The sequence below is a fragment of the Stegastes partitus genome, unplaced genomic scaffold, assembly GCF_000690725.1.
Source record: "Stegastes partitus isolate 25-593 unplaced genomic scaffold, Stegastes_partitus-1.0.2 Scaffold210, whole genome shotgun sequence".
Classification (NCBI taxonomy): Eukaryota; Metazoa; Chordata; class Actinopteri; family Pomacentridae; genus Stegastes; species Stegastes partitus.
The window spans coordinates 7,513-34,968 of record NW_007577941.1 but is presented as its reverse complement, the minus strand read 5'-3'; the positions used below and the strand labels follow the sequence as shown (position 1 = coordinate 34,968).

At 39.6% G+C, this 27,456-nt stretch overlaps 1 protein-coding gene across 4 annotated transcripts; it reads left to right on the top strand.

Moving 5' to 3' along the window:
- Nucleotides 1-282: 282 nt before the first annotated feature.
- dnajb6b (DnaJ heat shock protein family (Hsp40) member B6b) lies at nt 283-26,137 on the top strand. 4 transcript variants are annotated; one of them, XM_008280778.1, is made up of 10 exons: nt 283-402; nt 8,244-8,372; nt 9,994-10,103; nt 11,920-11,985; nt 12,234-12,335; nt 16,180-16,317; nt 16,431-16,590; nt 16,698-16,768; nt 22,395-22,547; nt 25,086-26,137. In XM_008280778.1, exons 2-10 carry the CDS (start codon nt 8,308-8,310, stop codon nt 25,193-25,195), a joined length of 975 nt encoding a protein of 324 aa, XP_008279000.1. In that variant the 5' UTR covers nt 283-402; nt 8,244-8,307; the 3' UTR covers nt 25,196-26,137. The 4 variants fall into 4 exon arrangements, with proteins under 4 accessions (XP_008279000.1, XP_008278999.1, XP_008279002.1 ...); XM_008280777.1 differs by having other exon boundaries at nt 12,231-12,335; XM_008280780.1 differs by lacking the exons at nt 22,395-22,547; nt 25,086-26,137 and having other exon boundaries at nt 16,698-17,632.
- The last annotated feature ends 1,319 nt before the right edge of the window (nt 26,138-27,456 follow it).

Here is a 27,456-nt window from a genome sequence, read left to right as displayed (position 1 = left end):
CAAACTGCCACACAGACAACTTGGGGCTTTCAGGGCCCATGAGGCCGTGGGTTCACGGATCAGTTCCCACTTTTTTTTTGTTTTTTCAGACGTTAAACATTAGTAATTCTGTATCGAACAGCTAGTCAACCCTGCCCATGTTTGTGAAAACACCAAACAGGGCCACCATTGCTGTTGGTTTGAAGTGTACCCGCAGCACATCCAGGTGTGTTTTGGTCGCACGGCGGATTTCCGACAGCATTTGAAGGCAGCAGCAGCACAGTGGGCTAGGCGGTATCAGTAGCCACACCACCAGCAACCAGCCACCACCAGCGGCTGCAGTTACTGTTTCCGTACTCAGGCGAAGACCGGAGGTAAAGCAGCAGCAGCGAGGCCGTCGGAGCGGACATTTCCCTCACACAGGTAAGCTGTCTTTAAATTATAGGAAATGAAACCGCCGTATATGTGGCTTTGGGTCGCTGAAGGAGCCGTGAAAGCGTCTCCTGCCGCATAGATTCAAATACATGTGGGGATGCTGTTGTGCCGCAACCTCACGTCTTCTGCTAACGTTAAAGAATATATTGACATTATTTTACAACATATGCAGTTTTCTCTTGTGTCTTCTTGGTGATGTTAAGAACAGGCTGTAGCTTCTGCTTTCGTGAGGCTAGTAAGTGAAGCTCATTGTTTCTGCCAAACCGAAGCTGCAACCAAAATAATGATAACTAAGCTAAAGCTAGCTAAAATGTCAGCTAGCTGAACCTACACCTTCATATGTTTTTGAGTTTAAGTCAGTTCTTAGAACATTAAGTTTGTGTTTGGTAAACTACAAACCGCTGGTGTATCGCTAATGTTAGCTGGAGACGCTACACAGCCATAAATTAAAGTTAGGACGCCACTATTTTTAGAGATGTTTTGACTTGTTATGTAACGTTTTTGGCTATTTTATGCTCATTATAATGCAGTCAGTCAATACAGCTCAAAACTCGTTGTTCCGCCTCAAGACTTTCTAGAAGTTTCCTCTAATCTGATTCAGTTTTACAAGTTGCCAAACCGCTTCAGATGTCTGATTGGCCTGTTGATGTTAGCTTCCAGAAAGTTCAGAAAAATAGCCCACAGTGGAAAAATACACTTTTTCATTCCACATAATGCACCTTTGTTTGTTTGTTTTACACAACAGTTTGTTTTCACTCGTGGTTGCTACTAGTTACAGAGAAAGAAGAAGTAGTTTAAGGATTAGTTTCACTACATAGAATATTATATTTAGAAGTTTAATAAAATGGGCATATATAACATCTCCTACAGCTAATGTGATTTCAAACATTCGTTTATTTGCTGATTAACAGCAATAAACTAATTCCATGACATCAAAGATGAAAGATCAATTTGAAACAATAAATCAACAGTTTGATCGTTTATTGATCTTTGATCTTTGCAGACAACACAAGACATCTCTAAACCATTGCATCTGTGATGTTTTTCACCATTTTGTGAAATTTTGTCTCACGAAATGATTAACTGATAATCAAAAAAAATTATACAATAATCAGTAATGAAAATAATTGTTGTTTGCTGCCCTAGGAGGCTGTGAGTAGCACCCCCTCTTAGTCTTTCTTTCTTGATGATTGACTGGAAAGGTTGGCAGAATTATTACCCTAATTAATTGCTAATTTGTTAAACAAATGAATCAGATCATTGCAGCGCAAGTTAATGCAAATAAGGAACCGACTGTAGGTATGTAGTATTACAAGGTAGGTCTTTATGGCACTACCTTCAAAGGTTGACGGGAAAGATAGTGTTTGCTGTGTAATTACCACTATACAAGGATTGGCAGTCATTCAAAAGTTTAATGGGGGTTCACTGTGTCATTTGAAGAATCTTTATGTAATTAGAAAAGTTTGTGTCGTGCTTGTGTAGGCTGACTAGATGGACGACATTTTTTGTTATAGGTTAGTTCATCGGGTGGCAGCCTCACTTTCCTAAGTTAGGGTAAATCAGACTAATACAACGCTATCATGCTCTTCTGAGAAAACTGTCATTTATGATGCTATTTCAATTTGATATTTTCAAATTAAAACCCAAAGACGTATGTGTTTTCAATGCCTTTTGACTGCTCTTAATGGTCCTAATATTTAAATTTTTTTTTTTTTTTCAAAATTAATCTTACAAGTTGCAATCCTTTTTTGCCTATTTTATTATTTTATGCTATTTTATTTGGTTTTACTAATTGATTTTACATGTTTAATATTTTTTGCAGCGTATCTGATAACATGTACGGCACTTTGTTCTCCCCAGGTTGTTTTTAAACACACGATATAAATACATGTGATTTGTAATGGATTTTAATTTATTTCATGACAGGTAGTTTGTTGGAATGGAGGTTTAATTTTCTGAACCAGGGTTTAATAGCTTAATGGATGATGCTTGGGTTTATAGATTCATGCTATCTTATCAGACATTAAAAGCTTTTACTGTTTACTGGTATAGGTCTATATACCACTTCCTTATGGCTCCAACATGGAATCTGGAGCGTTTTCGTTTTGTAACCAACGAATTCCAGCAAATGTAGTGTCTTATTACCTATTTTATTTTATATCACTATCAGAGACACTGATACTTCTTGTAGCACAGCGAGGTCACTAAATGATGCTAAGTACAATCATTGAATCTCTGTCAAGCACAAGTTGAACATGCACTGGGCTGTAGCCTTCTAAAGCACTTACTGTTTATAATGTACCCAGATTTGTCAATTGGAGCAGATCAAATTATAAAAAGAACCCATAACCCATATGTTGCAATTTGTGAATGGCTTCACTGTCCTACCATACAATGCCTCCTGCTGTTTACAGTAAATAAGATCTTCTTTACACGATGACCTCTAACAACATGTTTCCACGAATAGAAAGTAAATAGATTAATCCAAAGTACTCTGAAATGAGCCTCTGATCATGTGCAAACTCTGTAATATTTATCATTGCTCATTGTTATGAATCAATCCAGGTAAGGAACAGGGTTGTTATTGTGTTGTGTTTGGCTGTCATCTGTTTCTCTGTTCTGTCAGCTGTGGTTTTTGTCAGGTCCTGGAATCCGGCTGCTCAGAGCCTGTTTTATCCGGTGCTCTTGTCTTGTTAGTGTCACAATTGCAGTGTTGTTTGAGTGTTCTTGGACACTGACAAAGTACTGTAGCTGCCTTTTTTGATTGCAATCACATAGTTGCATATAAAACAAAAGGAATTTAATTTCTACTTTTGCCCAGTCACCGATTGTTTCGCAAGAACACGTCACTTCCCAAGACTGAAACCGAAATACTGAAGTCTAATCAGAGATTTCAATCAGCAGATAGAACCCTGAGCTCCTCCGCAGATAATTAACTTAGTAGCTTGGTGCTGACAGGAATTATGTACAGATTCGCAACATTTATGAACTCATAAACGTTTATGATTAATCCATAGCCCAATCAACTTGTATGATTTTGCTTAGTGTAAGTATGCTTGTTTAAGCACTGATGGTTTGTGATGGCTGCTACTGTTAGGGGAATTCCACTGTTATTCCATTCTTATCCATTAAATCTTTAATCATTGTAGTATCTTTCTATTTAAAAAAAAAAAGGACAAAGATTCAAATAGCCTTTTTTTCATTTCTAGAATGACTAAATCTTTAAACTTAAATACAGGTCCCCATGTTAACAGGGTAGAGTTATTTACCCAATATTCGCTTAGAACAAATACATCAGTATTGTTTTATAAATACCGTGTTGACAGATGTGCAACTAGAAACTACAAAATAATGCAAAACTCTTGCGGTTTGCAATCTTATTTTTCCTTCTGATGTTGAAAATCTTTGTGTTGTACTGATAGAAGGTTATTATTTATAATGGGTTGATTACCGTAAAGTTTTGGGCTCAAGTTTTACTGTCCAGTTTTAAAATGTGTGTACACTGAGTACTCCTGCCTATATAATGTGTTATCATAATGTGCTAAATTCTTTTGTGTAATGTGGTTTGAACGTGGGTGTAAACCTGTTCTAACCTGTTCTAAAAGCTGGAAGTTGGGACTAGCGTCGGTACTTACACAATCACATGAAAATTACCCAAATGATTGGTCAAATTTATTACCACATGTAAAGTGTAAATCACAAATGCCACCGAAAAAAGGTATCATCTTTGTATTTCTGGCTTTACTTTTGTTTGTTGTGATGCACTATTGCAAGAATTTGACTTTTAGGCTCATTTATATACTGTTATGTAATATTGCCCCTTTAAGGGAAATCTAAATTGCCACACCAGCACAGCACAGCACAGCACAGCTGAAAAACACTTGAACAGATGTTATCTCTTGCTGCTCAACTTGCTTGGAAGTGTTTACTCCAAAATCTTGCGCGGATTCCCATTGAGTCAAAGCTACATGAAAGAGATGAGCACTGAGATCGGACCATATCTGTTGACTTTTCTTCATCACCTTCTGTCCCGCAGTGCAGACCCCCTGAACCCGTGATGTTGCCCTCAATACATCTGTCAAAGCAAACAGTCCCTCATCTGGCTCCTGTAAACACAAGAGAAGCAACTCATCACTGAGGTCTTCACCTCATCACTTAGTGCAGAATAAGGCCTCCTTCTTTGTGGAGAGGTTTCGTTTTGACCACTTTTCTGTGCAGTTGCATTCATTAGATGTGAGCTTGTGTCTATACATCGGGGTCAGTTTAAAGGTCAACAAGTAATCTAGGGAATTGCACTGTGAATCACCTTATCTTTACCACCACACTGCCAATATACTGTCATTTTTTTTCTTACTATACCTCATGAAAGGATCTAAAGATGCTAGTACTAGAGCCAGCTAGTTATTTTACTAATTTATAGTTAGTAAAGGAAATGTATAACAAAGGTGAGTAGATCTTGATTACATCGAGAATGAATCATGGAAAACTAGTATTGAGAAACTGAAACTGGCTGATATGTTTTTATTATTATATTATTTAAATGATTAATCGCTAAATAAATTAGTTACAGTTTAATTTCGTTGCGCAACGTAATCAGATAATCGACCAGATCAAAGTTCTTAAACGTACGCTGAACTCTTGCTTTCATTTCCACCAGCTCGCCAACTCAACAAACCATGACATTAACTAATCAATTACTGGACTTTCCTTTAAAAATAGACTAGAAAAGTATAAGTGGGGGAAAAATTGCTAAATGCTCAAGTGTTCCTACAGCCATTTTGCTGAAAGATGTATGAAGTCGTTTTGTAAGACTGGTTGCACAGAATGTCACAACGATGGTAAAATAGGCCAAACACTGCTTTTCCATCTGTCTTGTTTCAGCCATGTTTTGACTGCTTTTGTAGTTTAGTCTTCCACAAGAAATGCTTTTCACTTTACTAATATGACTTGACACATTTCAGAAAAACATCAGATGTAATAATGTTCTTGTGCTTCTAACATTTATAAACAACACCAGGTTCACAGATGCATTGTGGGATTAAGTGACCCACATCTGTTCTGCTCACTCTGAGGCATAGTTCACACTGAGCACAGCAGGACTCCATCCGATGTGGGTTAGCTTTGTAATACTGCCACGAGGCATAAATCTGCACATACATGCATGAATACGCACGCGTTGCATAGAACCACATCTCCAGCAGCCACTTGTGTCCATTAAATCCCAACTGCTGCAGGAAGCTGGTGGGTGGGTGAGCGGGTCAGTAATGGCTGAAGTGGGGGGAATAAAACAAGATGCATTTTATATGATGAGTCAGGACACTGGGTTGGTTTTTAAGAAAAATGGAGGAAAACAAAGACTTTCTGGGTCAGATCTCTTCATATCTATATTTGGATTGTGGACTATATAAGGATGTGAAGTAGAAATAAGGACATGTTAGGTTAGCCAGACTTTAAATCAGTAAGTGGGGAATTCATTAGCAAAAGAGGGAGTGGATAATAAAGTGTGAGAGGGAAATTTTGGAATTACCGCCTTACTCAGGCATCTGAAGGAGTTTAGTGCCTGTGCCATGTCCCAACCAGGAATCCCTCACTGGCACTGCCATGTGCCAGACACCCCCAACCCCCCACATAACACACACATCAACACAATCTAACTGCAAAGGCCACAGGTTATAAATAGCAAACAAACAGGACATAGTGGACTCCAGTAATGCCTACTGGTTTGTTTATCATTTTTTTAGTATGACAACTAAGAGATCCCTCGATCATTAATGGTTGGTTTTGGGTTTATTTGGCATTAGATATGATTTCTTTTCAGTACTTGTTGAGTTTTGCTATTATATTTTAAGGTCAGTGTGCTGGAAGGAATCTAGAAAGTATTCAAGTGTGGCAACTGTGGTGATTTATCAGGTGTCAGTCAATGTTTGTTGAAACAGATTCTTGTCTAAGGTCTCTGATGAGGCCACAGTAATGGGAGAATTGGTTTGGTTTAACTCCCAGCATATCTTTATTTGATTTCCTTTCATGCTAGTGGTAGTTTGGTTCAAACAAAGGTTGTTTATGTAGGAAATTGGTGTATCTGCTATTAAGATTAGATTTGACAGGAAAAGATTATCGTTTTTCTGCTTTCACAGAAATAAGATTTTCAGAGCCAACATTGTTGCTTTTAGAGATGAAGCTGTTACTCCTCTGAACTCATATTTATACACACCATAAAACAGAACTAGAAAGCCACAGCCTGTACTGGGGTTAAACTTGTGACATACTACGTTTAATACCCACCCACAATAAAAACATGGCAATGGGGAAGTTTTATCGTCACCAGTGAAGCCATACAAAGCTTGCCCAAACCAGGGATTATTCACAAAATGACTGAGTAAATAAACAACAGACAGTAGAACTGGGAAGGTAAAATGTTATAAAAGCTGACATGGATAGCAACTTTAATTGGAAAAATGAGGTTGCGGACAGCTATGTATGTCTGATGTTCAAAAGATTCCAATGTGGCTTGATCTCTATTTGATTTACATTTTGAATGACCCCAGGTTGCCTCAGATTTTTTAGTTTATCTCGAGGTGTTCGTCTAGACACAGGTAGGTTTAGAAATACTGCTCTTTAAGAAATGGGTTTGATTAAATGGGACAACTTACTGTTCACGTCTTGATTGAAGATGAAGCTTCTTATTTTTAGCTGTCAAATTTGTCATCGTAAATGGCAGATTTTTTCAGCTGTAGCTAGCTAATGTTAGCTCCCTATTATGGCTAAAACAACTGTCTCTGGCTGACTTTTTAGTGGTTCAGCTGACTAGTTTTAAAATGCGAACCCTAGACGGCAGGACTTAATTATACACTTGATTACTATATATCACTTAGTTACTGCGGTGTAAACAAGACAGAGTTACTAACTAAAGTTAGAATACTCTGATATCATCCTTTTGGAGAAGTATGAGTGAACATGCTAGTTCTGAATGGGAACGTAGCCTTTAATGCTATAAACTAATACAGTTTGATAATAATGTGCTTCTTGGCCTTAAAATAATGCTAGATTAGCTGAGATGGTAAACCAAGTAGCTGGAAATGCAAATTACCTTGAGGGGGAGGATTTAGTGAACTATAAATTGAAGGATGGAAAGCTACTGACATTTTGTGTACTTTATCAGTCATGTGATACTTCTCACTTATTGTATCTTATTTCCCCCTATTGCCTCGCTTTACATCAGAGAGTGAGTTCTACTGACATACTCCAAACGCCAGACTCTGCTGTCTTTGAAGTTTGATATATCTTTGTATTTAGCAGGAGATCAAAGCCACAGATATAATCTATCTTTCCACTTTGGTGCAGGTTGTCCTCCACATAAAATTGTAAATGTGATTCTACAACTTGAATGTCTCCTGATTTTTTTTTAATCTGACCTGTTGTGTCTTGCTTTTTAGAGCCTAAGTTTCATAACTCTAACATTAGGTCATGTTTTATAAAAACACTCCATGCTCTTTATAGCTAGTTCCAAAATTCAAAAGGAAAACATGTTTCACATTTTCTCTCTTTCAGCCTCAGGGTGAGGGATGATCACCCAGTTATTATGTAATATTGCTGGGCTTGTATTAGCTTAGCTGTCCTCTTCCCACCGTCGCTATTTCAGTGCAGTGCAACATTGTTGGGTATTTCCACCCTTTTTAATGCCATTGCCCCTTCCCTTCCCTTATCCCGTGTACCCCGCTGGTCTGGAGAGGAGGTATCATACCCGTCACACATGGCTGTGCTCAGTTTCACTTTGTTGGGCTTTATCTTGTCAAGCTGACATGACTTAACGGAACTTTGTCTTTCCACAGAGGCCACGCAGCAGACCCTCGCATTTGACAGCACCCACAAACGCACACACATACAGACAGAACCATGATGGAATACTACCAGACACTAGGAGTCCAGAAAAATGCTACGCCAGAGGACATCAAAAAAGCGTAAGTGCCCTTGAGTGTTTTCTGCTCTTTTTTTGTCCCGGTGTTGTTGTTAAATGTCCGCCACTCAGAGGGTGTCATAGGTTAATTATATCCCCCTCTGGCTGTATAAACTGACACAAGGAGAGAGAGAGCAGAGAGACTGCAATGCAGAAAGTTTCCACTCTTCTTCCTGTAACCTTGCTGCTGTTAAATACCTTCCCCCTTCACTCACCTACTATTAGTCGCAGTCGCCCACTGAAGAGGCCAGCTCCAGTTAATTACGCTTGTCACTAACACGTTATGTTATGACAAGTGAAGAGGTTCACACGAAGTGAAGCGTCTGTGCAAAAAACAGAAATAAGCTTGTTAGAAGGTAGGCATGTGATCCAGGAGGCACTAAATGTTATTTGGGACAATGCAGTAAATCACTAAACAAAGTAAAATCATGTGAGACAGAAGTAAACTGTTGAACACTATTTATCACTGCTGATTAAATCAACCACCTTTAGAATGTCCAATTTGCAAATAGAACAGGAAGATCACTATCTGCTGCTATGTCTGACATTAGACTGACCTCAGTTCGTTAGTCTAATAAATCCATGACTCCAGCTCGATCTTCTTTGTTTCTGACTGGTTTGTCGTGAAATGTTGTACAAACATACGTGTCCTTCTCAGGATGAATTGTAAATTGATAAATTGACACCATCATGCGGGTAATATACCAACATTCTGGTTTATGACTGAATACTCTTCCCATCATTTTTGTTAGTAAACGCTAACCTAGCTAGACTGAGATAGTTGACTGACATAACACGACCTGTCAAGCAGCATTATCATCGTGAGCATGTCTGCTCGTTAATGTTAGCATTTAGCATAAAATACAGCCTCACAAAGCTGCTGGCATGGCTAAAGATTTGTCTTTTTTTGTTGATTAAATTTTACAGCTATTAAATTACAACCGGGTGACCAAATTTTATTACTCACATTAGAGAGTTTGGACTGAACAACGACTATTTAGAAACAAATAATGTCCGGTGCTGCTTTTGCTCGTAAACTTAGAGGCTTCTGACAACAAAGACTGGTGTTACACAATTATCAACAAAACTGCATTGTTGAACTTAGCCTGGCCAGCTGACCAGTGACCAGGCTTTAGACAGGAAGATAATGTCACAGATTACAACAAAGATGTCGACTACAAAGACTGTTCACTATAGATCTGTATTGAAGTGAATCCCTGGATTGTGTGAAGCCTTTTTTTTTGTTGGCTGACTTTCAGTCCCTTGTCTTGTCTACAACATCTATGTCTGCTGCCGGTGCTGCTGCTGGGCTTAGGAACAAATAGCTGATGCAGCGTAAGCCGCTGTACGAGGCCTACGCTGCTTGTCAATGCAGTTCAGGCTGTCTTTGTTATTTCTGCTTGGGTGGGGGAGAAGGATGGTGTTTGTGTTTGTTTCATTACTGACGGGTCTTTGTGTGTAGTCAGGGTTGTGACCCTAAAAAATGACTTGTATTTGGAAATGTGTTTCTAACAGGGGATGTCTGTTTTGCACACATTTTCCACCTCTGTATTGAGACTTGACAAGTTGTTCTTTTCACATGTTGGATGTTTGGTTTTTCTAACTATGTGGCATTTGTGTCTCAGTTACAGAAAATTGGCATTGAAGTGGCATCCAGACAAGAACCCAGACAACAAGGAGGAAGCAGAGAAAAGATTCAAAGAGCTGTCAGAGGCGTATGAAGTGCTCTCAGATGGTAAGATTTTACTGTAGAGAGAGAAATTGATGTTTCTCTCAAGTGCACTATTTGAAATAAGTTTTTTTAATTTTATTTTTTAAGTCATTAGCACCTCAAATATGGAAATCGTTTCCTTTGTTGTCCCTCTTGTTGATGAAAGATGAGATTGCACTTCTGTTGTCTGAATACAAGAGTATTGTTTAAAAAGTGTTGCTATTACCTGGACAATACAGTCGTGTTTGTGGAACAAACAGCATTTGTTCCACAACTCAAATTAAGGGCTGAAAGTAACAAAAACTATTGTCATTATTGATTAATTTAATAATTTTCTTGATGACTCTTTTGATATAACTGACAGGAAATAGTGAAATATTTTTGGGTTTGCAGAACCCAATGTTACATCTTGATTGTTTGTCCAACCAGCAGTCTAACTCTCATTTAAGATAAAGAAAAGCAGACAAATTTCCCATTGGAAAAGGCTGGACAACAAAATGTATCCTTTATTTTCCAAATGTGGAGGAAAGTTTCATAATGGATGTCAGATGTTCATGTAAAAGTGCTCCCAAAAGTCTTCTTTTTCTTCTAATTATTGCAGTAGCTTTGTTTTGTATGTGCTGTAATGTTTCACTCTTTATCATTTCATATTGTTTTGTAGGGAAAAACATTAACCTTCTGTCTTAACATTACGAATTAAGGAAAATTCATTATAGTAAATGACCACGATACTGCTTGATGTCTTAGATTTTTGCTTGAAGGACATGAAATAAACCAGATTGACTTAGTGGGCTGTATAAAATGGATTGATTCTCCGACTGCCTACGTTATTTGAGCTGCTTTATTGAATCATCTCTTAGGCAGTTGAAGCCAAATTTCAGAACTTGACAGTTTTCATCCGAGGTGAAGCACAGATTTTGAATGGTGCCAGAACTGTGTGGAGGTTTGGTACTTTGATCCTGCTGAATACTGCTGATTTTTTGTTTTTTATTTTTTTCATGCATCAGGTTTATAAACCAACATTTTTGAAGTCATGTTTGTGTTTCTTGAGTGGATGAAGATATCGGTGTAACGACAATAGAGTGTCTCGAATTCAGATGTAGGTTTGAGAGCACAGCAGAAGCCTCCATCGCTGTATCACACACCCAGTCACAAGATGCAGCATTTGTAAGAATTAAAATTGCACAGTGTTAGGATTGTTTAGCTGAAATGTGAGTCTCTTTTGTTATCACACAATCATCCTGTATAGTGGGGTGTAGCCTGACTTTCTGTTGTGTCGTTTGGGGTAAGATGGGTGTGTGTTTGGTCTGTAAATGTGTTCAGACACTGATTAGATGTGTCCTTTTTTTCAGAAATGCAGCTGTGTTCAGGTTGAAGTTCTCACACTTTGATACTGATAAATTAGATAAACGTCTTAGAAATCTTGACCTGTTTTGAAACTGTCAAATTATACTTTTTGTGCTTTACTTCTGGGGTATTGCATTTTTATCCACCAACATTTTCTTGTTTTTTTGAGAGATGGTCATTTTGTTTAATAAAACTTCATGCTCTAAGTTTTAGGTCAATGTGTGAGTCAGAATAAAATTTCCATTTTCTCTCAGACATAACAGTAAGAAACAAGCTGTTCAGTAGCGCACTGCAGGCTCCTGATGTTGTTTACTGCTAATTACTTAATGTAGTTTGCCACTGAAAATTAAGAGGCTGCCAGCATAAGGCCAACATATATTTATCATATGATCCTAATTGAGATTTGAGTTACAAAGAGGAGGGAATTTCCTTTTCTGTTGGTCTGCTTTGTTCGTCATTATCTTATCTAAAGTCTTAACTCTTTCTGTCCCAGAGAACAAGAGGAATATTTATGACCGATACGGCAAAGAAGGCCTCTCAGGAGGAGGTGGAGGAGGAGGTAAGGAAACGGCTTGAAAGTAATGAAATATTCATGTTTGTATCATGAAAATCACTGGTCAGACTTAAGCATTGATAACAGTTTAAAAAGGCAAAGTATGACGAGGAATAAAAATTAAGACTTGATTGGCTGAGTACGAAAGCTCAGTACTTATTGGTGTTTTATGACTTGACTGTATTTGCAGTGTTATCTTTAATAGCCTTGGATAAAGTTTATAAGCTTACTTTTTCTTTAATGTTTTACAGGAGGCCATTACGATCACTTCGGCGGCAGCAGCTTCACATTCCGTAATCCCGAGGACGTTTTCAGGGAATTCTTTGGCGGCAGAGATCCATTTGCAGATTTTTTTGGTGAGTCAATCTCATTTTTTGTCAGTGCACTTAAAGGCACTGATGGGATTTGTTGTTTTTTTCAGAGATGAAAGAGGGACTGAGGAGAGATATAAGAGAGGAGGGTAATGCAATGGCTATTATTAACTTCACAATGTTATCTGGTCAAAAATATACACGGATGGCCTGGAAATGCTCAACTGACACACAGAGAAAACGAGAACACCCTGCAGTCCCCAATTTTGTGTGTGTGAAGCATATATTTTTCCTAATTAGTTTGCCCATTAGCAGACAGTTCCTGCTGGTGAGCAATATGGAAGATGGCACATTAAACCCAGGAAACCTTCTGCAAAGCCTGGTGCTAATCCCCCCACAGCACTGTAATATGCATCGTCAATACACTAAGCGCTGTTCACCTCAGGAGGTCATCTACCACTAAATGTCACCACGGAGTGTCTCTGCTGGATGTAAACTTCATTACGTAGCCTCAGTCTGTTAACAAGGATTTAGACCTTTCATTTTGTGAACCTGTGTTCGCCTAACACTTATTATCAGTTCTAAAGTATTAAGTAGTAAGTAAGTAGTACAGTGAACGGTGCTCCCCCCAACATGTAGTTCTATAACATGGAAGGATAAAGTAAAAACAATAAATCTAAATAATCAGGTGAAAATAAGACAAAGATAAAATGTGTAAAACACTCTACATACATAGATATAAGTAAACAGAGCAACTTATTTTACCACACATACTGGGAGATTAAATGTTGATTCATCACCTTCATCTATTGTTTTTTGCTCAACGAAATACAGCATTCCCTCTGCCATACCTGGACATTTTAACAGTTGGGGTTGTAGTCGACCAAAGACACATCCTCCACAAATCCCAAGGAAAAAAAAAATCTGCACATTATCAGTACTAAACCGGCTCCAGAGCATTGAGTGCACTCTACCTGCTAGCCTTGTTTTAGCCCAATTGAATTATAGGAGACATAAAAAGCTAGTATTTGCTGCATAAAAGTCATAGTACCCAGATTATTTTGTACTGAAATGATAACAGGCTTGGTGCTGCCCAACGTGCACCTGCCCATATTCATGTGATTTCTGAAAATAAAACTCTATCAGCTCATTATCCCTGAACAGATATGAGGAATATAATGTCGACACGTCAGCCTGCCATTCCTACATGATCTGCCGTGTTGGTCGTTAAGCTGGAACATGCAAGCTGCTTTTTTAAACCAATGGTTTTAACAAAATGCTGAAAGTCGACTCCGAGTAAATGTTTAGTAAATGTTAAATAAGTTCAACCTCTCCGTTCGGTTAGGCGAGTACCCCTATGTTATAAAAGCAACACGACGATTGTCCAGTCAGTGAGACTATAGTGGAACAAGAAGATCATATCGCCCAACCAATCGACCTGAGCAGTACAGCCCTAGTGACGGTTGTGGAAAATCACTTCTGAGTGTTTAATCTCAAGGATTACTATAAATATTCTTATCAGATTGTCATCTAGTTTGTCAACAATTCCTCGCTGCACTTTCCACAGACGTACCAAATGAACGTAAAGGGTAAAAACAGTGGTGTCGGCAAGTCCCTGTTCATCTGTTGAAAGCACAGTGTCCTGCGCTGCCTGACAGTTTGTCTTCTCTGAAGTATCAATAGTTGTATTAAGTCGAATAAAGTAATACACGTTTAGTGTCTGTCCAGGGTTGTCTGGGTTCAGCAAAAGGCTGATTGGAAGGCATGTGTAGTTCACCCCGTGTAGCTCTAAATATGGAGTTCAGACGCAGGCAGAGGATGGATTTGAGCGTCTACATCACTGTACTGGAATGCTTTCAAAAATAGCTTCCGTATTAAAACAAAAGCAGATGTAATAACGCCAAGTGTGTGTGTGCGCGCCGTGTGTCAGAGCACATGTAAAACGTGGTATAAGTCAAGCTCGAACGTGGGTGTCTAATATAGACTTAATGGAAAAACCGTAATCTAATAGGAGTTAAGTATGATGCTTAGAAATGGGCCACTGAATTAGAATTGTAGAGAAAGTCATGAAGGTGGCATCATCATTGTTTTTATAGCTTCTCTCGTTCAATTGTTTTTCACAAAGTGCCGTCACGATACTAACATGTATGAGTGTTATATTTATTAGCATGATAAGGTAAAGCGGTGGAGCCCAGCTGTTGCTGTTTACTCTTTTTAGTAAACAGTGACAGCACACAAAAAAAGCCAAACCATAAAGCTGTCTGCACCATCGCATCAAAGAGTAAAGTTCAGCATCTATTTTGATTGGAATGCAACCGGATATGTCAAGTCATGCATCTTGTCAAATTTATTTCAAATCTATATTAAATCTGTTCCGGTTCCAGAGCCGCGTTGTTTTTCTTGATTTTCTTTGAGGCGGCAGCCAGAGAAATGATATGTTATAAAATGCCATCCAGCGAGCAGCAGCTGGTCCTGTGCATCTGTCACTCAGCCACCTCCGAGCGTCCGGCCCACTGTGGGGGGTTGGGGTTCTGGTGAGACAAATACAGAATCGCACAGTGACGATGTCCTCGACGTCTGCCAAGAACAGCAGACACTTGTTCTCAAATGAACATGAGAAGAAGTAAACTGGGAGGAGACGTCAGCTGACTGCTTTACCCAATGTTTGTTTGAAATGCTGCAGAACTTTTGACACAGCACCACAGCTACAATAATTTGACTCGTTTTAAACTCATGTATTTGTTTTTAGGTTCTGTTCTTTTTTCTGATTGTGCGTTTATGAGTTTATTTTGTTTTTCTGTGCTTTTGTACCTTGTGGTGTACGTGCGCGTTTTGAAAGGTCGTTGACACTATCAGTCTGATTTATTTATGCTGTAATGTCCTGTACAGTGTCATGCAGGTGTGGCACATTCGTCACCGTTTGAGCCCCAGCGTTTGTGCTCGACAGGTCTTTTAGAGTTTTGTCAAAGCACATAGCAGTAAAGCTTTGCCTCCAGCTTTCTTCCAGCTACACTGATCATGTATGAAGAATATAAGCACGTTTCAAGTGTTTAAACATCCTTCCTCAGCGCTTCCAATCCTCAGTTTCTTCCACTGAGGCCTTCTGTTTTACTGACAGCTTTGTGAGAGCTCAGCTGTCTCCTCTAAGGTCTTCTTCAAGGTAAATGGACAGTAATACAGTTCCAACTGTGGTCAGGGGATGCTTTTATTTTAAGCTTTCTGTCAGAGGGAACAAGCAAAGCTTTCTTACCGCTGCCTCGGTACATTCAAGGTTGAAGGCGGAGTCTTCTTTCAGCAAATGGTGCCAGTGATCCATCCTTATCCTGCTGGGGTGACCCAGATTGGCAGAGCGCAATTAGTCGCATGTCTACAGGGCTTTAGGATGAGAATTAGTGGTCGACAATGTGACAGTTTAGGGTTAAGGTTGTTCCAGAAATTATAAACCGATGCTCCGACATCCACCGCAGCTTTGTGATTATCAGCTACTTAAATCTTTTAGAAGCTGGCAGCTGTGTTCAGCATGAAAACCTACCATATACTACGTGTCCAGAACCAAACCAGGTGACAGACATAGTTGGAAAGTAGCTGGTGAAGAAATCCCTGGAAGCTGAAGAACCAGATATTTCCCTCAGGAGTTAGTGAAGACCAAAAACAGCTACAAGGATAGCGAATAGTACTTACATTTTTTAGACAGGAGACAACTCTAGATGAACTCTTCCATTGCTCAGTATCCGCTGGTTTGTCATAACAACGTGAAAGTGATAAAATGTCAGGGCGTGTTTTTGTCTGCTTCTAAAAAAAAAGGGAAGAAAATTAATGGAACACCGGTCATGCTTTTGCAGAACTGAGTTTCTCATTCACAAATCATATTGTCTGATTCCCTTCACAGCTGATGATCCCTTTGACGATTTCTTCGGAGGCAGTCGCAGCCACCACAGAGGTGCAAGCCGGAACAGGATGGGCGGGTCGCTTTTTGGCTTTGGTAGCTTTCCAGCATTTGGGCATAGCTTCTCAGGGTTTGATTCAGGTGTGTACATCCCAACTGACAACCCCACATTCAGTCAGTAGCGCATTTGAGGAGAATGTGTCACACTTTTACCCTTTAATGGGTTGTTTTTTTCTTGAATGGCTCTTTTCTAGGTTTTAACTCATTTGGAGACATGGGCGGCGGCGGCGGATTCACTTCCTTCTCTTCTTCATCTTTTGGTGGCGGGGGAGGAGGAGGAGGAGGAATGGGTAACTTCAAATCTGTGTCGACCTCCACCAAGATCGTCAACGGCAGAAAAATTACCACTAAACGGTATTTAAACGTTGAACACAACAGCTTTCTTTAGACCTCTCCAATCATCCTGATTTCTAAAGAGGCTTCTCTCTTGTTCTTGTATTTTTTTTTTTTGTGTCTGACAGAATCGTGGAGAACGGCCAGGAGCGGGTTGAAGTGGTAGAGGACGGTCAGTTAAAATCCCTTACAGTTAATGGTAAGGAGCAGCAGCTAAGACTGGATAACAAGTAAATATCTCGCCACAACATTTGATCTGCGTAGTTTTCTCATGTGGAAAAACTCCGGCGGTCGGCCTACTCTCTGTCCTCCTGCATCTCATTCCCAAAGAACAACTTTCTCATTTTAGTTTAGCTATAAGGGAGGCGAGAGACATTTTCACAGTATTTGTATATTTGTATTTATTCCATAATTTTTTTCGGGGGGGGACCAGCTTGCTGGGATTTTTGTTTTTGTTTTCTACAACAATTGTACTTTAATTCTTCCATATGCACAAAGCTGGGTACGTGCTATATATATATATAGACACATATATATATATTTTCCTTTGGGGGTGTATATTGTCTTAGTTGTTGTAGCAGGAAAACAAGATGCTGTACATTTGACTTCCGCATGTCATTTTTGCTCTTTTCATTTGACCAATTTAACAAGTGAATGAGAAAAGCTTAACCACTTCACCTTATTGTCTTTAACTTGAACTTCACCTTCCTAACCTGTTAGCTGTTCCCATGTTCATGCGTGTGTAATAAGAATGACATAGATTATTAATAAATTAATTATAACAGTGTGCATTTTTCTACATTTGTTTGTGTATTTGGAAATACCACAGTGTGTTTGATTTGTTTGGTTTGTTTTGCATGATTGCTGATTTTTAAGGAGGCTGCTTTTATGGTTTCCACTGTAACTGTCAGCAAGACCACAACACCAACACCTTACACTGTTAACGGACATACAGGGGATTTTTTTTTTCAGTCTTTGTGCAAAAGAAAACCAAAATAAAAAGTTTCCGATTTGGTCAATAAACTTGAGTTTGTGGAATGTCATGGAAATGCTGCTGCAGTCACCGGGTGTCTTGTGTGTTGTTTCTCTTGGCTTGAGTGGCTTTTTTACATCACCTCACTCTACCTGGAGGTGCCTGCTTGTGCCTGATCACCATCTAAACCCGCTTTACACAACGGCAATAAAAAGGAAACCACAGTGGCTGCTTCTTTTGTACACTCACTATCCATCATTAGAGCTCACCGTGTGCATTGTTTTAACCTACTAATGCCTCCGTTTCAGCGTAGCTGACTCACATCAGGGTTCGGTCACTGATTCATGCTACAGTACGAGGTAATGTGCAATGTGTGCGCTTTCACTAAATTAATCCTTCTCATTATTTATCCAAGAGATTATGGGGAAAATTCACTTGGTAGCAAAGATACACATCTCTCTTCAAACCCTGAGGCCTTTTTTTTTTCTTTTTTTTCTCTCTCTGCGTGGTAGGTATGCTTTAGCTTTACGAGCCAGGTGAAAATGAAGTGACGCCCACATCCAGGATTACCATGCCCGTCCTCGTTTTTTTTCATTTCTCTCTTTGCCCTTCCTATCTACGCATTGTTAAAAGGTTGTAAAAAAAAAAAATGCTGATTGTACACTGAATACGCCCTCCAACAGTCTCAGAATGCTGCAGGACACAAAATTAAACTAATTACATTGTTCAGTCTGTCTGTCAAACGTCTAAGAAAACCCAAGATTACGCAAAAAAAAAAAACAACAAAACTTGTTGGGACACATTTATTAAAAACTCAAACATTAGGAATGATAGACTCAGATTGGAAGTTAACATGTGTGATTTGGCTCAGAGGTCACCGTGTGCCGAGAGAAGAGTGTGTCTGTGTTGAGGAATGTGCTCAGGGCTAGTTTATTTACACAAGCCCCACTGCATATTTTTGCCAGAGACAAGTCATGAGTGGGGAAACTGAAGAGAAAGAAAAGGGCAGGGTGAGGCCTTCAGTGAGTCAAGCTGAAATGTTGAGCCTTAACAGCCCCTGACACTGATATCTGACATTCCCTACAACATCTATGACTGCCGAGTGTGTTTGCGTTTGGACGCTGTGGAGGCCACCTCTTCTCCTATTTGGCTTGTGTTTGTTTTGTTCAATTTCTTCTTCACCGGTGCTGATTGAAGCGACGGTTGCGCTTGCGCAGTCCTGTTGCTAGGTGACACTGCAGCCCTGCGCCAATCTCTATTTCTACAGTATATGCTTCCCCTCTCTCTCTCTCCCACTGTGTTTGTGTGTAAATGTGAGGACATTAGAGATAGATGTTGATGTAGATAGAGATTATTACACCAAGTAGCAATAAAAATTAGCCACTAATATCTTATCATAATGATGTCATCTGTAGCTTTTGATTTCCCAAAATATATCTTTAAAAAAAAGTGTGTTTTCACCTTTAGAAAAAAAAAATCAGTTATTAGTAAGAGGCAGTTATGGGGAGCAGAAGCAACCGATTAAATGCTGCAGGAGCAGGAAGTATATTTATGATGCAATAGCTCCCTCTCCTGGACACAGAGGTTGTTTTTATTAATATTTATTTTCACAGTAAGGAAGTATTTTTGAACTACAGTTCCCATAATATCTGTTTTTTGAACAGGTAGTATGACATACAACTAGTACAGCAAGTGCCCTTTTCTTTTTAAACTGGCACCATTTAAAGTGTTAAAATATCCTGAATTATCTCTTTGCAGAGCACCACTGGAAGTAAAAACAGCTACCACTAGATTACTTTATAAATGTGTTAGGAAAATGTAAAAACATGATGACTCTCAAGCAAGCTCTGGAGCAATAAGGAGGTTTTTAACATGATTTTAGGTGGAAACTTTATTGGCAATAGATGTTTTAGCTGATAATCTCCTCAGAAAGTGTGAGCCACATTGAATCTAAAATTGATGCCTTTGTGTTCAGATTTAAGTTAAGTTATGACTCCGAGAAAGAACAGGGTATCTGACCCAGAAATGTTCTTCAATAGATGCTTTTTTGTTGTCAATTTAAGAAAAAATTAACACTCAACAAATTATTATTTTTGACTAATTTTTCGAACTGAGTATTTTCTCATCCATCCTCCAATACACTGTGTTTATCTCCTAAACCCATGTAGTAACGTCATTAAAGCCTGATTCGTTCTGAGATGTCCCTGTCAAAGACCAGAAGAAGAATTGGTGCTTCTTTTTTTTTCAGAAATTTAAATTTGATGGTGGATGCTCATGTGGCCACTAGATGACACTGTTTGTATACAAACGACAGACGGACATAATTTGGCTGAATGATCATTTCAAGACAGTGAGAGAAATTACAAAATCTGGAGCCTCATCGGAATAAATCAAGCAACAAGTGACATATGTTGCCCATAAATATATATATATTTTTTTTTTTAAATAAAAAAAAAGAAAAATTAAACAATGAAGAATTCAATGTCCATATCTAACTGTCAGTTTTGTTTATTATAATTGGATAAAATGGACTCTCTATTTCTTCAACTGGCAATGGAAGAGTTTGCTCCTTAAAAAAAAAAAATAAAAAATCAACTCCTGCAGCTTTCGCCTGTTCCCCTCCATCCATCTCTTCCAATATGACACAGTGCTGTGATTTCCTGTCCCAGAGTTTCCTCATGTTATGAAGGATGGCTTCCTGTTGGCATCCGGTTTTAATCCCCCCTCCACCTCGTCTGCTTGACAGCTTAGCACGAAACCTCGGCTCGGCCCGGAGCCACTGGCCACTTTATGAACGATGGCAAAGATAAGCTGCCAGTTTCTCTTTGGCCGTGCTGAACAAGGGCACAGACTGTATCTCTCTGTGCTCAGCAGTGGAGTCACATCAGCACGACACCAGACGTCTTGAACCCGGGGAAGGTGGACTGTTGAAAATAATCTGGTCCACAGTTGTAGTTGTCATGTAGGGTTAGCCTCCTTCTGAACAGTGATTTATTTTAGCCTTCCTCAGTGGACAACTAAAGCTCCAGCCTGCTGCAAGGAAGGCTGCTTTTGTCCGTCACACATAGATTTTGTGTCTGTGTGCATTTAGGTGTTAACCCAGGTGTTTGTGAGGTGTAACACGCTCGTGTGTTTCAGTCTAGACAGTGTGCTTCCCAACAGCCTTTACACATACACGCAGCATTGTTTAGCCTGGAGACAAATGACAGGCACTCTCAAGACAATAGCTGCAAATGAAAGCATCCAGGAGCTCGACTGTGTTCACTCTGCTTTTCAAATTAAGTCCTTGATCCAGAAAATAAAAGGCCGCCTCTATGAACATTAAAAAAAATCTCATTATCATCCCTGCTCTTTGATATTGTTTTTGTTGAAATTAATTAACTGCTGATGGATTATGGAACTTGATAGCGGAAGAAACCTTATCACTCAGGTAACTGGACCCGTAATAGATGCAAATATTGATCCTCAGGAGGAAAGGAGGCTGGAACAAAGCACACAACCTTGAAGTCACAAGCATTTTGGCTTAATCCAGCAGTCTACCTTCACCTGATAGGATCACGAGACAAATGCAGGTTGGGATTAGTTTTTTTTTTTTTTTTTTTTTTCCTCCCCCCCAGCTGCAGCCTTGAGAGTAAAGCCACCAATTGTCCTGTTGTCTGGTGGTCCACTGGGAGCCGGTGTCTCCTTGTGGGGGTCAACCCTGTCTTTTTTAAAAGTGTGCGGAATCTAAAATAAAGAAATTCAAGTCTGAGGGTTAAAACAGCACAAATCACCTTTAAAGTTTAGGCGTTTTCAGCAAGAAAATAACAATTCTGCGGAAAATACTCAACCTTAACGCAACTGAATAGCGTTTGTGACAATGAAATTGGACTTGGGTCAAAATGGGAGGACCTGCAGTAATAAGAAGGGAATTGAAATCTTCGTCTCTGTTAAGGCCTGTGCTCAAGCAGTCGTCTCTTATTGCCTCAGAACCCTCTAGGTCCACCTTCAGGATTCTAAACGTGTCCCTCTAAAATGCATAAAACAAAGAGAAAACATGCAGAATACATGGATTGTTAAAAATAATTCTATGCTGGTGCTCACACAGGTACAGTACACGGGGAGGCCAAACAAAGCTGCCAAATCTCTGATGACTTCAGAGGCCGGACTTTTTGCAGGGGATTTTTGAAATGCTGGTGCACATCCTCCTCTAAATGGAACCAGGTTCAGCACGGCGAGCATCTGGCCTCCTTTCTTCTCCTCTCCACTGCCTTAATTACACAACACAATGGCGATGAGATCTGCCTGTAATCTCCCGGCATAATAAGTCGCCCCTCTACCCCCCCCAACCCTCCATACCCTGCCTGCCACTAATTCAATATAAATGTAAATTACCTAGAGAAAAGAATAACCAAATCTCATTTTATTTACATGACTAATCACAATAAAGTCAGGCAGATGAAATATGAATGAAATATATGGTTGGCGTTTGAAAGGAGGAGGGGTCTGCAGAGCCTCGGGGACTCTTTGAACCTCTTGTTTTATATCATCTTTGTTGTTTCTTGTTGGTTACATCAATATACCTTTTGGACTCGTGCTCAACTTGGTGTAATAGATGTGTGTATCTATTTTTTTTCCCCCCCTCCGTCTGATTGTATTCACACTGCCAAGGGCATCAGAATGTAATATGTTTTCCTTTCAGCTTTTTTTTTTTTTTTGCAACACACCTCTCATGTCAGAAGGCTGAAATTCACAGAGGCTACATGGGGGGAAAAAGAGATTTAATGTTGATTTGAACACCTCGGGCGATCCATCCAGACAGCGAGAAGCTTAGGTGTGATTCATTCCCACTCTGCTCTGCTCACACCCACAGACATCGCAGCCGAAGACCCCTTGGAGGAGGAGTTTCGTCGCCGCAGACAGAACGCACTTCCCGGCCTGCACCAGCGCTACCTGAGGAGCTCCGCCCAGAGCCCCTCGGAGGAAGAGGAGGAGCACGGCCTGCAGAGCCTGGGACTAATGAGAGGTCCGCCCACCCGCCACTGCAGGGCTGATTAATTACCAGCACACAGAGCTCCCCTTTAAAGAGTAGAGTCTTAATAAGCGCAGCTAATTGTCTGCTTTTGTGTCTGATGGCCACATAAAGGACAATGACGAAGAGTGGCGTGTTTGATTGGCAGATGTAAACAGCCAGGACAGAGATGTTCATTAGGCGACTCTGTTCTACGTCGCGGTAACGACCAGGGGTCAGAGTCTGCCCTCTGTTTTCTTTCGCGGGGTCAGGAAGTCATGCACAAAGGCTGAGCAATTATCTGCAACACGCAGCCGCTGAACGTTTTGTAATAGCTGCTTCGTTAGTCGAGGAGGGAACCTTTAATTTCACTGTGCATAGTTCCTGCTGGGATGCAAACAAAGGCCCTGGTTCTCTGTCTGAGACAATGACACCAACTGCTCAAATATGGGTCCCGAGAGAGGAGACTTTCTAACTACTGTTAAAACTCTTTACAGTGTTTAAGCAGCGTCTTATAGATAATCAATCCCTTGTAAACACTTATAGCCACATTATAAATTATTAACAAGGACGATTTCTGGTTGCCACGTTGCTGGTGTTTATCCTTCTCTGGCATCACACTGACCCCTGGGAAAGGCCTGCAGGGCATCTACTTAATCCATAAGTAACTTTATTTTTCTGAATATTTAAAATGTGCATTTATTTTTGACTGACAAGAGACACGACATTGACGTTGAACTCAGAGACATTTGTAGTGAAATAACACAAACTACGCTGTAGAAAGACAAAAAAAAAACTCTTCTAGTTTGATTTCTGACAGTGCTGCATACTTTTTTAAAGTTCGCTACCCAACAGCAGTCCAACTTATCAGTGAAATTTGTGGCAATTCTGTTTTAATAGACCGCAGCATTGAGCTTACAACAGCCTTGTAGCCCCTTATTAACACAGGCAAAAAAGGATTTTGTGCAACAACTAAAATTTGCATGATACAACTCCAGTCCAACCATCTCACTAACCTTTCTGTCCCCTCCTGCTGCATTTCATTCTCCTGCTCTCTTTCTCCACATCTCTGGACGGTCTCTGCTGAATCAAAAAAAGGCAAAATACACCTTAAAAATCTAACAAAGCATCAAGCAAACAATAAATAACTAAATAAGGGTACTATTTGATGAACTCTCGCCCCATTAAAGCAATGATAGACAAGTTTTGTACTTTTACTTAAGACTATAAAGTAACTGTTGATTGCACAGTGTAATGGCTGTAGAATAATGACCCCGTCAGTGTTAAGATTGGTTCCAAATAAGCCTTGCTTTTACTCTTCAATTCCAGCAGGAAAATAAAGGCTTGATTAACCGCATCATATACCCAGGTAGCGAAATATTGGATGATGGAACAACTGGACTAACTGTTGAAACTCTACCGACATAAAAACCCAAATGTCTGAGGAGGCAAAGCTAGAAACTGTGGTAAAACAAGAATGAACCTCAGATGGAAAGTCAATCCATGGAGAGAGCTCTGAGAAAGCTCCAAATAGACTTTCAAAACCTGCGAACTTATTAATACAACCTGGTCCTTTAGTCTGCCTCTAAGCACCTCAGAGCGCTGAGATAGTGATTTTTGAAATTGGTGTTCTTACGGTTGTTTCTCACACTTTGTCTCATAACGTTTCCTTCACCCTGATGTCAACCCCCACTGTAGCTACGCTGCTGTGTTTTGTAGTCTGACTCGCTGGTTGTAGACAGCGTTATTTTTGCTGCACATTTTTACGTAGCTTTCTTCTTCCCTTCTGCCATCACTGTGCAAGTCTTCCAAAATGTCTGCCTCCCTGCATGCAAATGTCAGTATTTTGCAGGGCCACCATCTCTGCATCCTGGGCTTAGCACTGCCCAAGATGACTGTGATTGGTTTAACTAAATACAAGCAAGCCAGAGCTCTTTGATAAGAGGTGCAGTCAGACCATTCTCCAGCACAGACACAGTGGCTACGTTAGACTTGATTTTCTCTTTAAGGAAAATGGAAAGCTGTGTAGGTCTTTGAAAAAGTGACGCGAACTGTAATACTGCTTGGAACCACTACGAAGAGAAAACTTGAAAAGCTGTCTGTTTCCACTTTAAGGAGATGATCACAGTTAAACTTTGATGTGCACATGTTGCTGGAATCACCATAGCAACGCACCAGAATGACACATTTTGTAATTATTAATAACTAATGATAGCTTCTTAGAAAGTTTTGACTTTGCTTGACTTTAGTAAAAAACACACTTATATACTTTCCTTCCAGGCACATACCCGTCCATATCAAAGCAAAGTGTTGCTTTAGTTGCTCCTACATACAGTGTGTTAATTATTGAGCTTTGGAGGTGCTATTTGGTGGATTTTGTTATTTTTGAATGGACCAATTCTTTTAAGTGACCTATAAATCATTAATAAGTGGTTATTTTTTAACATTACTAAACCACCAGTTACAGTTTATAAACCTTAAACAAATGGTGTCTTATTTAAAGTGGCACTGATTAGTATTCAACAGTAATGATATTTTTCTCTTATTTTGCAGGACACACAGACAACAAGAGGAAGAAAATGTGGATAAAGGAGGCAGACTCCAAAAAGAAAAGAGCTCCTCGGCTCTTCCCTCGGTTCGGTGGACTTGGTGCCTTCTTTTAAACACTTACACACATAAATATTTGTTGGCAGAAATGCCATCAATCATATGCGGCATTAGTTCATCGTGGCTATGTATCAGAGGCCCAACAGCCCCACTGCTGCACCATATCTCCTCTTGTCTATCAGCTGCAGCACAGAGCATAGCGCCTGCCTGCCTGCCTGCCTGCCTGCCTCATCAGCCAAACAGTAGCCTGCAGAGACCTCACTTCGATGTTTTGTGTTGTCTGAGATACATTTTGGTAGCTTAGCTGTTGCTGTATTTATTGCGGGTGGGCCCCGTGGATGTACAGTGCGCATTCAGAACTTAAATTAATCTCTTATGATTGGACTTTTCCAGTTTTTACAGCATGATCTGAGAGCGTGTTCTTGTGTTTGAAGGGGTTCAGGTGGAAGGGGAATTACCATAGCAACCTTGTTTGTGATAAGCATGAAAATTACCGCACTAATACTGTATAGCATGTGAGAATAAGTGAAGGTCAAGCTATTCAGTGGAGCCTTCTTTCAAAACAGACAAAGAGGAAGAGGGATAACTGGGGAATGTGAGAGTAAAACCGAATGAAAGCACTGAAGAGTGAGTTTTACTGCCGAGAGATTAACATGTTCCGCTCACTCCTACATGAGCGCTGCTCAATAACGTTATCCGCTCATTTACCTCCACTTCCACAGAGTGAAAACTCACAATTAATCCCTCTCAAAGTCTTTTTTTTATAGGGTTCTTTGTATCAAACAGATTCAGCAACACATTAACCTTCTATGGGTGTTTTTGTAAAAATTTCTTACACAGAAAGAAAAAAAAAACCCAAAGCAGTTTCCCTCATCTGATTTGTCCTTGACAGATTGTTCTCATGATAACTGTGAGTGAAAATGTGGAAATGTCTGAGAAATGTTCATTTTTTATGGACTCTTACCATTAAATGCTTAAAGAAAAACCTTTTCACCAAAGTAGTGAACTTCGTATTGTATTGCATCGTATGTTATGTTCCAATGTATGTCATACAAACATTGCTTTATCTCAGGAACACCTATAGCTGCTAGAAGTTTGAAAGCTTTAAATACTTCTGTAGATCCTCTGGGTTTATTATTGGACACTTTTCTTACTACTAACACTACAAAACAGACGTTTAAAATGAAGGGTGGCAGAACCTCTCAGCTCTAATGAACCCGGGCTTTGTTAATCCTGATCCATCAGTGACAGTAATGTTGTTAGCTCGTCACTACGGCAGAGCAAAAAACGAGGTACTGGGCACAAAAGTCTGATTAAAAACCTTTAAAAGTCTCCAGAAAAACATAATATATATTTGTAAGTTATCATAAATGATGAAATAGCAAACCAGACTGCGGACATTGATGCATTGCCACCTTATGAGGCTGATGTTAGAATTCCTATTTGCACATTCAGATCATTCATTAAGTTGAATCAGTTTGTGTCCTAAAGGTAACTTGTCAAATGTAAGTTCATTGGCTTTGTAGCTCTGTTTTGGTCTCCACCTACTCCACAAGGAAATGTTGATTGTTTAGCAGCCATGTGCTTTTATTTGTCTCCTGTTGTGTGCTGGTCAGGTAGCTTTCAGTGGCTTGAGATGGTTTATGGGAATTCAACTATCGCAGTTATGGAAAGCTAAAAACTGCTGCTTTTTATGGTCCTTGAATTAAAACGTTGCTTTTTATGCTGCCAAAAGGCCACTTTATATGGCTTGTGTTTATAAAGAGGGAAATCCCTTTATAGTACAATAGGTGTGAAGTAAAGATAAAATAATAATAAGGATGGATTCTGTGGTCGGCACTTCCTCTTTACTGTTCGCACAGTTGAAACTGTAACAGTAAAGATCTCCTTTGCTGTGTAAAATAACCTTCACATTTTTTGGCTGAGAAAACCAAAAACCCAGGAGCATTGTTTTATTTTTTTGCTATTTGTAATGGGTGCTTTTTCGAATGAACAGTAAAAACGGCCTGACCGGACAATTTGCACAATTTGTCTTTGAAAAGTGATGATTTTTTTTCCAGTGGTAGAAGAAATTAAAGTCTATTAAAGTCTTTACCGAAGTTAGAGAGCGATGAAGAAATGCAAAAATATATTCCATTACAAGTGAAGGTCCTGCATGACAAATCTGACTTAAGTGAGAGTACATCAGTATCAACAACTACATTTAGTTAAAGCATTAAAGTAAGAGTACTGTTTGGTTCGTCTGACGGATGTGTTATTATTTATTACATTAGATTATTAAACCTGAAGCATCAGTGTGTCAGCAGCATGTTACAGT

What these genes read in the sequence shown, in the direction of transcription:
- dnajb6b (XM_008280777.1), top strand. Translation starts at nt 8,308, where the DNA reads ATGATGGAATACTACCAGACACTAGGAGTCCAGAAAAATGCTACGCCA. An exon ending in CCAGAGGACATCAAAAAAGC is followed by an intron (nt 8,373 to 9,993) that starts GTAAGTGCCCTT and finishes TTTGTGTCTCAG; the next exon opens with TTACAGAAAATTGGCATTGA. An exon ending in AGGAGGAGGTGGAGGAGGAG is followed by an intron (nt 11,986 to 12,230) that starts GTAAGGAAACGG and finishes AATGTTTTACAG; the next exon opens with GAGGCCATTACGATCACTTC.